General features: G+C 45.2%; 1 protein-coding gene across 13 annotated transcripts in view; it reads right to left on the reverse strand.

The window, feature by feature from the left end:
- Positions 1–17,811, reverse strand: part of Ntrk3 (neurotrophic tyrosine kinase, receptor, type 3) — a 401,049-nt gene that overhangs the window by 329,670 nt on the left and 53,568 nt on the right. For all 13 annotated transcript variants that reach the window (XR_001785487.2, XR_001785486.2, XR_001785488.2 and 10 more), the window contains 2 exons: positions 7,764–7,838; positions 7,074–7,145 (listed from right to left, as the gene is read on the reverse strand). Coding sequence is in view for 7 of the 13 variants with exons in the window: in XM_011250816.3 (XP_011249118.1) it covers positions 7,074–7,145; positions 7,764–7,838 (147 nt within the window). In the remaining 6 variants the exon portion in view is untranslated. The remainder of the gene's footprint in view (positions 1–7,073; positions 7,146–7,763; positions 7,839–17,811) is intronic.

Raw genomic sequence — 17,811 nt, forward strand, 5'->3', positions numbered from 1 at the left:
GAGTGTTTCATTGAGGATAGGTACTTGTATTATTTGGGGAATTCCAGGGATTGTACACAGAGTCATTTACAAACTGGGCAAATGGTCACTAAGCAATATTCTCATCCCCTTATATGAGGTAAAACCTATAGCTTTAATCATTCTCTCTAAGGATTAAAATAAAAATAGGTGCCACTGTTTTGACTTTGTCCAGGTCCCTGAGATGGTAAATTTTAGGGACAGGAACACAACTTGTGTGTTGATTGTCTTAGGCATGTAGCACTTTAAGGGGACATGAAGGCTCCTTAAATCCCGCTTTACTGCACATTTATTAAGTCATGTAACAAGAGACTGACCACCACACTGTCAATCAAAGAAGAAAAACAGCAACTAACTTATACTGACTCTTATTATGACCCAGACATTCACTTCGATACTTTGATAAGGTTTAGCTTGTCTCATCTTGCTAAGAAGCATATTATCCCCATTTTACAGATGAGAAGATAAGGCACTGATACGAAGGATGGTGAGGTCACATTCCTAGGATACTCAAATATATATGACAGAACCAGAATCCAAACTCAGTCAATCCATCTCAAAAACACACTCTTACCTGCTCACCAACACCATCCCATTCATCATAACACTTAGTAAGAGGCAATAACTCATGCAGGTGATTTGGTGGACGTTCTGAACAGGCAGAGCTGAGAAAGCTCAGAGATGCACTGACGTTTTGTGTATGTGGCCTGCAGAAGGATGTTGCTGACTGTGACTCTACAGTGTTCATTTTTGTTCCTCCTGGTTCTTGTTGATTTGGTGTAGTGTGCTGTGTTTCATTGGTTATGCTGGGCATCAAACCCAAGGCTTCATACACCTTAAGCAAGTTCTTTACCATTGAATTACTGCCCTGATCCACCACATTCTTAGAATGTCCGTCATTCACATATATCCTTATTTTTAAATCAGACTGCAATGGCTTCTGCCACACACAGAACTCTGGGGGACTCTGGCTAGATAGGATCCAAGGGAAGATGGTAGGATAATGAGAAAGAAAGAATGCCACATTGGGAATAGTCTTTGCCCTGTGCCTGCTCTTACACACGGAGATCTTCAAGACATCTTCTCATCTGAAGGGTGACCAAGGGACAGCTACTCACCTTGCCCTAAGTACTGGGAACAGAGAAGTGACTAATACAAAGTCTCCATCCCACAGAAGTTTACATTCAAGTAGAGCCCATCTGCTATAAACTATTACACAAATGACTAAATGGTTATTTTTCAAATGGTCAGTAGTATAAAAACCAAGTCCAAGGAAATGACCAGACCATATACTACACTAAAAGATGATGGGTTTATAAAGAGCAGAAAGGCCACTAAGTTTGAGTTGTCAGAGGAAGCCTCAAAAGCAAGGGACATTAGAGAAAATGGTGCTGAGTGAGGAGTAGGCACAGAGATCTAGGCAGGGGAATTCCATGGGTCAGAAGGATCAGTAGATACAAAAACTCACAAGGTGGAAAGTGAGCCTGGCACATCCAGGAAGTGTGAGAAGGCTCAAGGCTACAGTAGAGAAAGCACAAGGAAACTAGACAGAGAGAGAAGCCATGGCTTGAATCCTGCGGCTGTGATGGACTACGCATGTCCTTCTAACTTTTAGAAAGCTGAGGCTGGAGAACTGTGGGTTTGAGGGTAGCCTGAGCAGTCCGGTGAGATCCTGTCCCAAAACCAAACCAAACATTGCAAGAATCCCACTTTGGCTAAGTTAAGCTGGATATATGATCTAGCCACCCACATAGGGGTGTGGAACAGAGAGCCGAGAGGCAAGGGAGAGAGCAGGGATAAGAATCGGAATTTGGGAATTAGTTCTAGCAGCTCTTCCAGGTTAACTCACTACAATCTCTGAAATTGGATACCAGAGAGCAGGGAGGGCGAGTGCCCTGAGCCTTTCATAATGTTCTCAGTTAAGCTCTTTGCACGCTTTGTCTTACTGAAAGTTCAGAACAGTCCTAAGGAGGAGGGCCTCTTGCCCTTCCTTCCAAACTCTCAGAAGTTCACTAGCTTCCCTAAGGTCAACAGCAGTAAGTGGAAATCTCAGATATGACCTCCAAAGCCCTTGGTCTATTACCATCAGTAATAGAGAGTAGTGAATTGAGTGTGCTCTCCGCATGGAACAGAGGAGGAAGGTCACTTGCATAGGGGCAGTCAGGGGACAAGTATACCAATCACCCACCCCTCTGAGATGTAGGAAACAAAGTCTCAGTGCAGAGGTAAGGGGCAGGCAGAGAGGTGAACACTTGCTATTAAAATATCAGCACAGAAGCCTGGAGTCCAGGATCAGACTACTTCAACCTCTGGTGGTTTGTAATACATAGTAAATCAGCTTCACCGTGTTTTCATCCCTGCTCCCTAAGGAGAAATGAATTGCATACTGTCCAGCCAGTGTCCAGGAGGATGGGGCCTCCAGCCATTTTCTCTATCCCCATCCACCTAAGCACTGTTGACCTTCTCTCCTTGAAAACATAGTCTCCTTGCCACAAGCATTCCCAAATCAAAGCAGGGCGGAGGGAGCCAACGTTCCCAGCTGAACAGAGCAATCAAATGTCTGCTTACAGCAGTGTGAGGACAGTCGGTTGTCCTCAGCTTCTTAGGAAAAAATAAAAAAAGCCAGCAAGTAAACATGAGAGAGATCCCACCACAACCAACTCCAAGGGATTAAATAAAGCCTTTTGACTTGCTGGAATATGACATTAAATATTCCTGGAAATAAAGCAGACCATAGGCTAGCGCTAAGAAATCTTTCACAATAAAGATATGCAGTTAGTAATGCAACTGTTGGTACAAGATCTGACCTGAATAGGGAAAGAAACTAAACAGCTTTCTCAACCAAGCTCTTTGAGGCTGGATGGTGCTAAATCTCCAGGGAGAGATTGCAGCTCTCTAATAAAACTTTAAAGACCCCGCATCCCTCCTCCAAGAATTACTTGCTGAGAAAACCAGAGAGAAGATACACTCGAGGGATTTAAGAAAGTACACAGGCTTCAGAGTCAGAGGGATTGGAATCCTCAGCCTGACTACTCCACTAGCTTACAGTAGGGCCTTAGGAGAAATCAGCTGTGACTCATGAGCCTCAGTGTATTCATCTACAGAATGGGATTCAACTACAAAGCAGTTCTCAGGTAGAGACTATTCAACGTGAAGTGAGCCGGTATTTGCAAAGGCATTCCTTGATTCATAGTAAATTCTTAATGAGTGTTACTTAGCCTGTCCCTCTTCTTTTCTGACACATGTGTCTGTCTGTACATCTGTGTGTGTATAAGGGAGTGTGTGTGTGTTTATGCTTCTATGTGTGCATGGTTTATGTATGCAGGTGTTTACACACATGTGTGTATATGAAGGCCGGGGGACAATTCCAGATGTCATTTGTCTGGAGCTGTTTCTGATGTTTTTGTGAGATGGGCTCTCTCACTGGCCTGGAGATCTGCCTGGCTCTGCCTCCCCAGTGTCGGCATTACAGATCCATGTCTGGCTTTTTGACACGAGTTCTGAAGATCAAACTCGAGTCCCCGAGCTTACGCGGCAAGCACTTTGCCAGCTAAGCAAGCTCTTCCCTGGAGACTTGTCTTCTTAATGTAATTTGCTAAGCATCTCAGGGTTTTGATGGGTGTGGGGTTGGCTTGGTTGATTGATTCAGTGGTGGTGGTGGTGGTGGTGGTGGTGGTGGTGGTGGTGGTGGTGATGGTGGTGGTGGTGGTGGTGGTGGTGGTGGTGGTGGTGGTGGTGATGGTGGTGGTGGTGGTGGTGGTGGTGGTGGTGGTGGTGGTGGTGGTGATCTCTTCACCCACAGGTAAAATGGAAATATTTCTGGGAAGAGAATCTAAGAACCAAGGCAAGTTTCTGCTTCTATCATCTACCAATAAGAGTTCCTCTAGGTCTGTGAAGTAAAACTTCCTCCAACACCAGCCACCTGACTGGCTATGAGAACTTGGTGGGGTGAAGTCTATGAAAGTTCCCTGAGAACCAGGAAGTATTCTGAAGGCTAAAGAAAAACACCATCACTGGGTGATGACCTGTGGGTGTGAACACAGTTCACAGAAGGCATCCACATTACTCTGAAGATGAGGACACCCACCCCCACCCCAAGACCAAATCTGTGTGTGAGCCATGCTAGAGAAAACACCTTTCTTAACGGAAAAAGAAGAACAGCTGTAGAAGTGAACCTCCGACGACAGGGGCATGCTCCGTATTCTATAGTGTTAGTAGATGTGACTTCTAAACTTTCAGAAATAAGGAAGTTAGAGGCGCGTCCACTGCTGAGCTCTTCCTTGCAGTGAGTACTATCTAGACTGGTCTAGATAGATCTAGAGCAAAAGGGACTAAGCAGAGAAAAGAGAGAAATGCATCAAGGTTGATCTGTCCCTGTTCAAGAAAAACAGACAGTAGATATTGAAGACAGGTATACTATACACATGAGGAAGCTGAAATGTGTCTGTAGAACAGAAATCCAAAGGGAGGTCGGGGAAGCCCCTGAGGCCATCCTATCCCTTCCCTTGGGTTCTTGGATCTCCAGCAACGGCAAGAGCAGAACACATTATCTTATCAGCAAGCACTATTTCTAAACTCTACTTGCTGGGCTAAAAGCCATACATTGATCATGGAGTCTTTGCCTGGAACAGACACTCTCCTTTATGCTCACTTTATAGCCTAGCACTCATATATTCCTATTAAGTTGAAAAGTCCTTATTCTTGAGCCTCCTATGTCTAAACAGGAGGGTTAAAAGCTATCCAGTCAGAAAGATCTTTCCTGAATGTGTATGCACCAATATTCCATTTTTTCCCTCATCCAGCAAAAGAGGGAAAACTGAAGCAATCAATCCGAGATAGTAACTCATAGACCTTGAAGGAAACCTAGAGTTCTGACGCCCGGCCACGTTTGCTGCCAAAACTTGACCTTGGCGTCACAAGCTCATTTTCTGGTGTGAGGAAGAATTACATTAGTATCAGTGACAGTTCAGGGATGAGAGGCAGTTGCCCCAGTCCAATGACTGAGATAACTTGGGTAAGAATACCTGCTTTTTATTCTGTACAAAGAGGGGAGAAAGTCTTCTTGGCCATTTCCCTTTAAAAGAAAAAAGAAAAGAAGGGGCAGGGAGAAGGAAAAGAAAGAAATAGCTGCCAAGCCAGGGCTTGGCAATTAGTGTTGGAGTAAGTGATCGCCTTGTGATTGCTCAGCTGGGGCCTGAAGACTTGTAAATGCATTTAGAAGACAGAAATAGAAGATGTGAGAGAGCAGTAGGGCCTGGACCATTTGCCAGGAGAAAATGTCCCAAAGCTGCCGGGAAATTTACTCAGTAGGGATTTGGGGTGTGTCTTCATAAATGAACAAAGTTTGCTCATCATACCCACGAATGAGCCAGACTGTACACCTTGCCCTCTGGTCTCTGCTGTGTGTAACCTTCAGGCTCTTCTGAAGTCTCGGCTGTGTCAACAAAGCCACTTCGGTGGGTGCTGCTTTTCCTGCTCATCTTGGATAAACAAGAAGTCTGGTGACATTGGGCTGCACTTCACATAACAGTAGTCAGCTGGAACTGTCGTGTGGTTCTACAGCCCCCAACTGTTCCCACCTGATCTGCCATGGCCATGTGGTTTCATGACCTCTGTATGTTGTGAAAAAGGAAACCTTTCAGATGTCAAAAGCTCGTTCCCCCTGGGAACGTTTACAGTGAAACTCAAATCCCTCAATAAAATAAACACCTGGAACATCTGGTCCAAGGCCCTTCTCTGGTTGCAGCTATGCTGGCTGCGAAGAACACACACATCAGGAGACTCGTGCCATGGGGCATAAAACAGGGCAAGAGGGGCAAGAGTGAATTAGAGAGGGAGGTCTCAGTCCCCCATTGTTAGTATAAATGGCCACACCCAATAGCTGTGGAGCTTGCTACTTCCAGAGGAAAGGAAGAAAGTTCAACACAAAACAGAGGTGGCTAAAAGAGATAACTATTCATTCTGAGGTTGGGAAAACACAAGAGTATAGCCAGGACCTCTGTGAGAAGAAACCAAGCCCCAACCATATTCTTCAGGATCTCTATGGACCCCACCCCCAAGTCTCCTGCTCTCCACTTCTTCACCACATGTTTTAGAAGCTCTGCTTTTCTTATATACAAGATTTCTACCCAGCAAGCTCTCTTCCATTATCATTGCCAACTATCAGTATCCAAAAGAAAGACTAGTCAACCTGCCAGGAGGTCTTCTGTTTCTTCCCCACTTGTAGCAGATGCTACACCATCCAGTTCATGTATACTCTCTACTCTTTGGGGGCAAACCAACTGAAGGTCCACATGGCTATTCTTCTTGAGAAAGAGCTGAACCAGAGAGCAAGTGTATCTCTGTAGTATTGCCAGTTGACTTGTCCCTGATCACTTACTAGGCTTCCTTTCATGCTCCCTTGCTTCACAAGAAATGACTTTCCTCCTTCCAAATCCTATAGTCTACCTACCCAGATCTAGACTTGGAGAAGAAGCATCAACATAGATGATGTCATTCCTGCAAGGTCAAACCAGAACCACTGTCCTAAGAAGCCATCCCACTAGTCAGTCACAGCCAGGAGGGAAGTCAGGGTGAGGGAGGCACAAGCAGACAGATAACCAAGAGCATGTCTCCTCTGTCCCATCTCAAATCGAGGCCTGTGATCTTATGCGGATGTTTCCACTTCTCCCAGCTCTTACTGAACCTAAACTCTTCTTAGGCACACTTGGTCTGGTCTTGCTTTCCTTTTTTCTGTAATTCCAAACACATACCTAAAATCCTACACATACTCTCAATAGAGTCCTGTCCACATTGAGCCCTGTTATTTACATTCCCATAAAATCCCAAATTTCTTTATGAAAAATGTAGACACGTGGAAGCCTGGAGGCTCACCTACTCAGCCCTGGCTTCCTTCTGAAACCTTCTGAGGTTACCAAATCCCAAAGTAAAACTGTAGGCCTAAGAAAGTTAAAGGATTTGGCCAAGGACAACAAATATCAAAGCCAGCTTCATCGTTCAGGACTATTTCCTTGCATGTACCCTGTCACCCTCTCCAAAATTTCAGTTCTACTCACATATAACGCAAGTGGGGGTTCTTGGCGAAGGCTCTGGGCTGGATGTTCCGGAGTCCAGAATTCTTGATGGTCCTGAACAGAGAAAAAAGATGATTAGCATAAACCCAGGGGTTATAGCCAGAAAGAAGGCAAGACCCTTTCATTACTAATGACCCTAGATTGCCAAATGTGGGCTCAATGAGAGATATAAACCCAATTCCTTTGTTGACTAGGTGAAGGTTGGGATATAAGCAGTCATTGCTGGGTGCTAACCACTACCCATTTTAACCAGCAATTGAGAATCAGGGTACCTGGTGCTCCAGAGATAAGGAGGCTTCAGTCTCTTTATGCTTTCTCCTCTTTCTCCTCACTTTTGGTTGCCCATGTTTGAAACACTGAACTCCACTGTAGTGGTTAGTGGGAATCTAAGGCTGGGGATAGAGTGTAGGGTTGCGCCAAGCACAGAGCTGAAGGATAAACACATTCCCAGAATGCCTTGGAGCAGAGAAACCTTGAAATCCTAACCTTGGGAAGCCCCCAGGCCTGTTTGGACCAAGGTGGCTCCTAACATCCTCAAAATGGGTGATGCCAACCATCCCCAAAAAGGATTCATGAGAAGAAACACTGAAACAGCAGGCTTTCCATTACTACTACTTCGGATGACAGGCAGCATCCCAATTGTCTCCTAGCAAGCCACCCTGGTGTACTCACAGCTTCTGGAGTCCCGTGTAGAGCTCCATGTCCACAGCATTGAGTGTGTGCAGGCCTCGCCAGTTCTCTATGTGTCTGCAGGAAGACAGAAAAGGTCAGTTCGCTACAGCAAGAGGTGGCATACCAGCTTTAGAGTCAGACATGAGCTTGAAGCCTGGAGCATGAGCCATGACTTCTGACAAATCACCAATTAACCCTGAGTTCAGCTTCTCCCCTCTGGATGGTGGGGTTCCACATAGGAGTGAAGGACTCATGGCTTCTAAGTGTATAGCCTAAGGACAGAGTGCTTAGCATCTATCCCCAGCTCGAGAACCCTTCAAACCCATTCTTCAAATTTTTGACTCAATTTACTTCCCTCTTATTTCTATTCAGGATTTTCTAAAGTCGGGCTCTTTTTAGACTCTTTCATATTCTTAATGCCTGCACAGAAATACAATATAAATGATGTGGTTTAGGGAGGGGGTGTGGCTTGCCTAAGGGCATGGCTTCTGTGCAAACAAGATAAAGAAGAAGACATATGTGGCATATGCACCCACCAGGGCACAGACGAACACTCAGTCTGCATAACCATGGTTCGTTCCATTTGGAGCTCAAGAAAACCAGTGGATTGAAATGCACAGAAAAGCAGCTCCAGAGATGGGGCACTCAGAGGCACCATGGGGAGGTAGGAAGAGGGTGCCATGGCAACTAGGCTCAAGTTTCATCTCTGAGACTTGAATGAAGATTAAGCATGCACATTAACCAATCAGAGTCTCCTGTTTCTTTGCGAAGGAGAGGTACCCTACCACCTCAACTCCTCTTCTTTTCACCACCAAGATCTCTTTCTAGGCCTTTCCCTCGAGACCTCCATCTTAAAGAGGGTTGTGTCTAGCAAGAAGACTATATTTATTAAGTAATAATTAATTCATATTCTCAGATTCATCAGAGAAAAAAGTCACTGTTAATTGAAGCTCTTTATCAATACATGCAAACCAGTGTCAACCACCCAGTGCAAAAAAATTCAGCTCAAAGCAAAGAAACTCAAGACTGTTGTTATGAAGAGAAGTTTCATCATAAATATGTGTCTAATTTTTATTAGTTCCTGACAGTGACAAGAGTCAAATATTCCTTCATTGCTGCTTTTGGCATGTCCAAGTTGAAAACCATTCTGTTGTTGATCACCAAGACCCTTTTGTTGTTCTAATAGTGTAGGAAATATGACCTTCCATGAGGTAGCAGAAGATCCTAGGAAATGATCCATCCCAACCCTCTTAGGACCTGACTCCTCCCGCCACCATAACCAGAGGTTGTGATATATAAAAGGTCTCAGCACCATTTCATTAAAGAATATAGTTACTCAAGGCACAATCTGGCCAGAAAAGTGACCATTACTTTTCCCCAGACAGCCCCTCCCTTGCCCGACCACACCAGTGGTTCTGCCATCTGCCGCCCAGTCCAACTAGAGCCAAAAAGGCAGTGTGCCTGTGGCTGCCAGAACTCCTGGCAACATTTCAGAGCTGCACAGTGACAAGGTATGCCAAGAGCCCATTTTGAAACACATTCTCCAAGAGCCCCCGTGGAGCAGCCAGAAGCACTGGCATTTGCTGGGGACATTGACCAGGTGGCCAGGTTGGCATTGGCCTCTAACTCTAATGCCTTCTCTCTGGAAGCCTCATGGTTTCAAGGCAGTTTTCATGCCCTGGTCTCACCGAGGTAGGAACACTGACAACATTTCAGATGTAAGGAAAGCCAAGAGGACTAAGACCACCTGTGCCACTAAGCCTCTCCAGTGTATCTCCCCGGGCCATGGGCCATGTCCAATACCAAGGAGATCACAATGTTTGTACAGCATTCATGGGGGCCCAGCTTCCTACATGGAACTGTTTCTAACAAGTAGCTATAAATCAGATTGTTTAAATAAGTGAAATCACTTTTCTTGGCCCCTATTAGCATCTCATAAATGTGTTTTGATGGTGGCAGAGATGTCAGTCCCTACATCCTGAAACTTTGTTTCAGTCTTTATGATCTGTGCTTATAAATGGACCCTTCCTGACTCCTACATACACTGAGAAGTGACAAGTTAGTGAAGCATCAGTACGGAGACCTCCAGTACATTAAATAATATCTCCAGCATCCTCTGGTGCTTCCGAGTGCTCCTCAATCAGGGAAGAGCAGTATCGCAGCCACATTGCAGACTGGTTACAGGTCAGGGTTCTGTCTGCATTTGTATAGCTTCAAAACTAAGATTCATTTTCATATTTTGTTTTTTTTTAAGTCAAAGGAAAACCATACATCATGACCTGTGAGAACTAGATAAAAATCGGCATTTCTTTGCTCATATCTCTTCACTGTCGTCTACAGCCTTTTTCAAGTTGCAAAGTTGGATCGTTGCTGCACAGACCATATGGCCTACAAGGCTGGGATTTACTTTCTGGCCCTTTATGGGGAAAAGGGTTGCCAGGCCCTGCCAAGAGCAAGGCAGCACCAGAGTGCTAATCCTAGCCCCAGGAGTGCTCCACCAATCACACCCTGTCCCAGCCACCTCACCTGTCTGTGCCTTCCTTTTACCAGCTGTCAAATGGGGGTAATAAACTGCCTGCCTCATAACAATGACATGGGAACTGAAGATGTGTCTTGAAGAGCTCACAAGGGGCTGAGTGGTGGGGATGAAGCCCTGTGCCTCATCTAGCTTACCCAAGACCAAGACCCCAACTTCAATCCCAGTACCACAAAATACTACTGGTAAGCAATATCAGCAACAACAACCATGAGCCCTTTCAGGGCTGGGGACATAGAAGTCCCTGGAAGGCATAAGCTAAGGGGATTTTATGAGACATCGTTCCTTAGTTTTTGAGTACAGACAGCGTCATGCTTCTGGTAGAAGTTGTCTTTTCTTGGCCATAGATTTTTTTTTATTGCAAAAGAGTAGGGTCATCTTTGACTTTAATGACCCATCATGGCAGGATAGAAGGACAGAAAACCTGTCATTCGTGACTTCCAGGAAAACAACCTCGAGAAAGCACTTGTGAATCACCAGGTACAGAACACTTGGCATTGAGTCTGACAACCTGAATGTAATCTCTAGAAGTACACAAGATGAAAAGGGGGGAACTAATTCTTCTAGGTTGTCTTTACAGGCGTGCATGCACACACACACACACATGCACCAGGTTATACAACAACAACATCAAAAATGAATATATACATATACATATACTGACTTTTAAAAGAAAGAAAATCCCTATGGTGGGCGAGGGCAGGAGAGAGAAGATGCATGCCAGGGAAGGTGCAGCCTTGACATTTGCGAATGACGTTGGCCGGCTCCTGCCAAGTCTTCTATGACTCATTGCTTGGTACCAAACAAGGCAAGTCACTTATGGTAACTGTGCTGACTGCTATTAGAAGGCCACAAGTATCAGTGGAAAAGGCTGGCTCTTCAAAGTATAATAAATGAATAGGATGAGGTAAGAGACTACAATTGGTATGGTTTTGTTAATGCCAAATTGGGGAGGCAGCGCCCAGTGCCAGTACACGGGGTTCTTCGTGTCCATTGCTTTTTCTGGGTATTCCAGTTCAATACATATACATTTTTAAAAGGTCGGGACTTAAGTAAACCCTGTGGTGCAGGAGTGACAGGAGCCAAACTGGCTCTCCCTACAAATGTCTCACAAAGCTTGCTGTAGGGTCAGGAGCAAAGAGATTTCAGTGATAGTGGAAGATAAAAGAATATATGGCAATTAGGGCCCCCATAAGGACCCACGGTCCTGTTTCTCTACTTGTGTCCCTTCTCCAATCAGTAGCAAGGGAGAGAGGGTAGCGAGAAACCAAAGAACTGAACCTGGGCTCTCTCCCTCACTTTATATCAATTGTTTCCACTTTATTAAGTTTACAGCAAAATTCTCAAGAGGAGGTAATTTTGCCTCCCAGGGGACAGTTTGATTGTCACAACTGGGGAAAGAATAACACTAATGTCTGGTGGGTAGGGGAATGAGACAGACAGAATAGACCCTTGTTGGCAAAGTATGTGTCCCAGAAATCCCCAGCTCTGAGAGGAAGACCTTTGCCTTATCACATAAAGCACCTGCCCAAGTTGTCATCGAAGCTAGTAGAGTCCCATGGCTTAAAATGTCATTTTTGGAAATGACTGCTCTGCATCAAACACTATGGGCCAAAACAAAAGGCTTGCTCTTATACCAGTGAGTCTCAGAGGGAAATTCAAAAGTGATGGCTTTCAGGACCCTCTCAAGTCAAGGGGATGACCAAGTTATCAATGAGATCTACCTGCCAAGAGCCTTCTCTCACGTTCATCTCAGTTTCCAGGCCTAAGCTTCCACATTGTCTCTTCATGAAACTGCAAAACTCTGACAGGACCCCGTGAACACCCCTTTTCCAAAGAGTGTGACAAAATGTGGAGGTCCAAGACAACACAAACTCCAGGACTCACACAGGACTTACGGGTGCAGCTCAGAAAATCCCACTGGAGTCAAGATGGATCTCATAAGATATGGCTTGGAAAGAGTATAGTCAAGAGGTGACTGCAACTCCTCCACAGCATGAGAGAAACCTAACCCCTCTCCATAATGCACAATAGCATCTCTGAATCCTAGAGACCCAGGACCAAGGGATATGAATTCCTGATTCATATCCTGTTCTGGAATACAACAAAGCATAAATTAAGTACTAATTGAGGATACACGGACCTTTTGTGCTTGAATAAATTAGATGGTGTTTTGTCCCATCTCTTTCTTTTCCGCTTTCTGTTTCACTTGAGCCAATATGGAAATGACCTGGCATTCTCCAAGAGTCTGAAAATTAGTTGGTACAGACATGGTGGTCCATATTTTAATTTAAAAAACATGTCCTGTTTCCTTTATGATCCCAGTATTTAATGTCTATAGTCATCTATCCAGAAAATTCTAGAACATGGAGACATCTGCTGCCATATAACCAGAGGAAAAGAAGGTGCAAGGAAGCCCACAAGAGAGGCAGGGTACCCTCCCCAGGCAGGAAGTTGGTGGGTTGGACTTGGTCTCACCCTTCCTGCAGACACAGTGGCCCCACACTGCCTCTTTTCCAACCTTTTCTCTCTCCTCCCTTTCTGTCACATTGCTGTTCTTTTCAACGTGACTTCACACCGCTATTAATGAGCTGTTCTTCAGACCCAAACTTTCCAGACAACTAAATTTAAATGTAAAACCTTCACATTGTCAAGTTCCTTGCTACATCTTTTTTTCCCCTCTCCCTAAAATGCAGACCATATCTCTCTGACTTCTCCAAGACAGCACACAGAGCTTGAGTCACACTCTCTTGATAACCCTACACCACAGCAACCATGTCTGCTGGGCTCTGACACCTCAAAGCCTTCAGAAGCTTCTTCAAATGCACAGAACTCATCCCCCTGCCTCAGATGGCCTTTCCCCCATAGGATTTCCGTCTTGAAAAGCCCATTCATTTTAGCACTTTTCTAGTTGTTTATTTGATATCCTAATATGTAGAGGCCCTGAAGCAGCCCCTTTCCTCCCAATGCATCGTGGCTAGTCTCCTCTGCAGCCTCTTGGAACACAGTAGCTAAAGGCTGATGGATGGAGGTAGTCTGGCCTAGACAGGCAACAGTCTCAGAGCTTGGACCTTGATGCTGTAGGCCAGAAGCACAAGCCTCAGTAGTCCTCACATTCCCTATGGCAAGTTGGTGGTATGATGGTTAGAGCAGTGAGTGTGCTGGGACTCAAGACTAAATGCACACGGCCAAGGTGTGCTACTGATAATGATGGAAGTGTATGCTCACTAAGAATAAATATGATCTGGAAAGGGTTTCAAAGAATTTGAAAATAAATCACACACACACACATACACACACACACACACACACACACACACGAACACTAGATACTTCTTTGTTTCCCTTCTCTTTCTAGATCTCTGAGGTTTCCATATAAGTGGTGTTTTCCAGGAGGTGAAGTCATAATCCATATTTATCTGGTGATAACTAGGCTCACTATCATTGCATTTATTGTATCTATTCTTGACTTGGTCTCCTGGAAAGGGATAGTTAAAATCATTGTTTCTTGGTGGTGGTTTGTTTTTGTTTGTTTATTTTTGGTTTTGGTTTTTTTTTTTTTTTCATATATAAGTTCCCCACTCCTCCATCACAGAACTAAATAACTTCAAAAACCAAGGTTATATACAAATGTCTCTTCTCTCTAGGCCATCTCCAGATAAACCCAAGGTCCACTAAGTTTTGTTCCAATAGTGGGGCCTGACCGGAAATGTAAGTTGGCTGCTGGGGAGATGAGCCTCCAAGTTTACTTCCTAATGAGTCAGCATTAGAACCCACATCCATGTGTGTGTGTGTGTGTGTGTGTGTGTGTGTGTGTGCGCGCGCGCGTGCGCGCGCACATGTGTGTCAGGTTCTACATATGCACAATGTGCCATACATTTATTTGACTTTGAAGGCTTATGGGGCAATAAGGAAATTGATTTGTTTGTTATCTAGCCATATTATACCTCGTGATCCAGACAGCAGCTTAGCTTTCAATTATCTGTTATGTTTAGCACTATAAACAAACCTTCCAGAACAACAGCTCCATGAAGTTCAGGCCTCAAGGGGTCTGGGGAGGAACTGCTTGAGAGCATACTAGCCAAGCAACCAGCTCTCTCCCTCGAGAGCTGCTAGTGGGAAATTGGATGCCTGGAGAACCAGACACAAGAGCCAGGGGAGCATGGGATGTGGGGAGCAGGGTGTCTTGAGATGGTGACTCCAGCATGCCAAGATATTAGCACACCAGCCTACAAGCATGTGTGTGCCAGGAACCATGGCAAGCCAGCCCCACATCTGGGACCCGCCCTCAGATACAGAAAAGCGCATTCGGATCCTAAGGCTAACAGATGGGAGAGACAGCATCTGTTCTGGTTTCCTGATTATTTCCAAAGCCCGTGCCAGGAATGAAGAAAGTATGTGTGCACACCTGTGCTCTTCAGGTGCTGAGGTGCTATGCCCTAACAAGAAAAGATCGAGGAGCATGGTCCCTCTGTTTCCCCACTAACACAGATTAACTCCCCAGAGTGAGATTTTACCAGCCAGTCAACCTGTTCTCTTTGGAGTCCAGACTCTTCTGTCCTAACCCCTGGTCTAACTGACATCTTCTCCCTTCCCCAGTCTATCTGCATCTCTGTTCCCATTGCTCTCATTTGGGTTGCTGTGGCATACTGACCCCAGCTTGCCTATTACGGTCATGCCAAAATACCACCACTTTCAATCTCCTCCAGTGTTTTCATTCTTTTCTTTCATCAGTCCATATGCCAGAGGGATCAAAGCCTCCGGGGCTTCCTTTTACAATTACAACAATCCCAAGCATCAGGCCGTGGCACGCAAGACCATGAGCATGCCAGTGGGGCCCTTCCTCTGGACACACTCCCTTTGTTGGGTTAGCTCCAGCCAGACTGGCCTGGCTTCTGCTGCTGCTATGAAGCAGGAGTATTCCCACCAGGACCTTCTACAGGGAGTACTTCCCTTACTCCTTTAATTCCTCCAGGTCTCCTCTGAAGTCTCCCGTGCTCAGAGAAGCCAGCCCTCTACGCCTCTGTGCTCACAGCCCCCATCTCTCCTCCAGTTCTTCTCGAGCACAAGCTCTGTTTGTCTCCTTTGTGGCCTTAATAGCCATGTATAATAGTCTTATTTGATTATTTTATTACATTTTGACATAAAGGCATCTACACTAGAACCATAATGCATGGGAACAGCAATTGGATCTGTCTTGTTTTCCACTTATTTCCAGAATCTCAAATCAGGGAGGCTGCTGCAGGGTAAATACGTACCTCAAAAGCCTCCATGAAGGCCCCCTTCCTCCACACACAGATGGTCCCAATGCTGATTGCCTGAATGGCCCTGATTTCTGATCCCTTGAGTAGACCAGAGCTCAAGTCTGACCCCACATTACCCTGATGATCCCCTAAGAACGATGTGGCTTAGAGTATAGGCTGAAGTAATGTCTTAGATATGGCAGGGACTCTGAGGGATCATGGAGCAAGGAACAGAAAGAAGATAGCCCTGAAGCTTCCAAAGACTCAAATACACAGCTGCCTCTGGAGTCTATGTCTGAGGCCATGGTCCCCAGCCACCAATTCATGCCCTATACCCTTCCTTGTGGCAAATATTTTCAAAAGATTCATCCACAGTCAGAGACCCAGCTTCCTCCCCTCTCTTTGATATTTCAACTTCATTTGTCTCTGTTCTGCACTATAGGAACCACACTGAAAAGGCTGCCAGCATTTCTCATGTTGGTGACTCCAACCGACTCTTCACCATTGTTTCTCTTTCTTGAAACATGCTGTATTTCTGGCAGTCTTGGCTGCACAGTCCTGGGTTGATGCCTGTCTTAGACTTCCCTTCTTAGCCTCCTTTGTTGATCCTCTATACTTACATCCCTAAATGCCAGATTCTTCTGGGTCTTACCCTAAGGTTCTTCTTTTCACCGATTTCCCTCATGGCCAAGATGATCTCAGCCAGGTGCTTGTCGTAAGTGCCATCTATATGATGTCACCGCCTCAATGGCTGCCTCTAGCAAGACCTTTTTCTTACTTCAGGCTCTCATATCGTAGTTTATCGGATCCAATAGTAGCCCTTATATGATACTTCAGAGTTTTCTCTGTCTCAGTAAATTGCATCAGCAACCTTCAGTTGTACAAACCAAACTCTACCACGCCCACCATCACAGCATCTAAGCTGTCAGTAAGTCCAATTAAGAGCATACACCATTGCCTCTCACAAAGATCACTCTCTCCAAAACACAGCCATTGCTTCCACTCACTTGAGTAAATCCGTCTTCTACACAGAAGCCTGCATGAGCATTTTTGAAACTCATGATAAATTTGAACATAAACAAACAAGGACTCAAACTTCCAGTGATTTTATTTTCTGTACTTGACAGCTGTGATAAAATTCAGACCTCATGAAGACCAACAAAGTGCTATGTGATGTGACTCATACCCCTTCATCCCCAACTCAAACAAAGCTCCCTCTTATCTCAATTGCCTTTTCCCTCAGTGGCATCCTGCCTTTTCTCCAGGACCACAAGAACCCTCCCTCCAGCAGGGCCTTTACATTGGCTGCTTCCTTTAGCTAAGATGTCACTAAAGAGTCTCCTAACATGTCACTGGCTGCTGTGGCCAACCTAGCAACAGTCATTTGCTATAACCTTCTACTAGATGAATAGCCATCAATCCAGGGTGGCCGTGTTTCTCTGCAAACATATAGCAATGCCTAGAGACATTTTGCCTTTACTGGGAAGTGGCATTGTAATCTCGTGGGTAAAGGCCCGCAGTGCACAGGATAATCCCTCATAACAAAGTTTTTTTTTTTCAACCTCCAGTGTCAATAGCACCAAGACTGTATAACGATGCCCTACATATTCGCTTCATCGTGGTAGTCACAATCCCTCCCTTTTGCAGTTTCTTGTGTATAGTGTTTCTCTTGTGGTGGAGTGCAAGGTCCAGGAAAGCAAACACAATTTGGGTCTTGTTCAACCTAAAGCAGCCCAGGTTCTGGCATGTATCAGAAAACATAAACAACTGACTGTTCCCGCTCAGAACATGATGACCCTACATCAAATCTTGAAAAAGCTCTGGCTACCAAGGTCTTCAGGGGCATCAGCATCTTTTCCAGCTGTCTAAAGAGACTGAAACATGAACAAAACAGTGCTTGTGCATTGAGATCAGAGGCTGGAATTCATGTGTCCCAGGAAAGTGAACTCCTCTGTGGAGATAAGAGTAAACTGGGTCATTCAACACCAGACCCTGTTAGTCATCTTAGCTTTGAACCAGGACAGAAAAAGGATGGACAGAGCTCATGGTAGAGCACAGTCACTGACTCTGACCCTTCTTCCTCAGTGGTCCCTGGAGGAGAAAGCCTGAAGGAAAAGATGAGTCTCACTCCGGCACAAGCAGCTGCCTGGAAAGGGATGTGACAGTGTGAGCTCTAATCCTAAGATCAGCTGCCCTCGGGGGTTCTAAGAGCGCTGCCTTTTGGGTGGTCAATTTCCTTAGAAAAATATGAAATGGCCAGGCCACCCTT

This window comes from Mus musculus, chromosome 7, assembly GCF_000001635.26.
Source record: "Mus musculus strain C57BL/6J chromosome 7, GRCm38.p6 C57BL/6J".
NCBI lineage: Eukaryota > Metazoa > Chordata > Mammalia > Rodentia > Muridae > Mus > Mus musculus.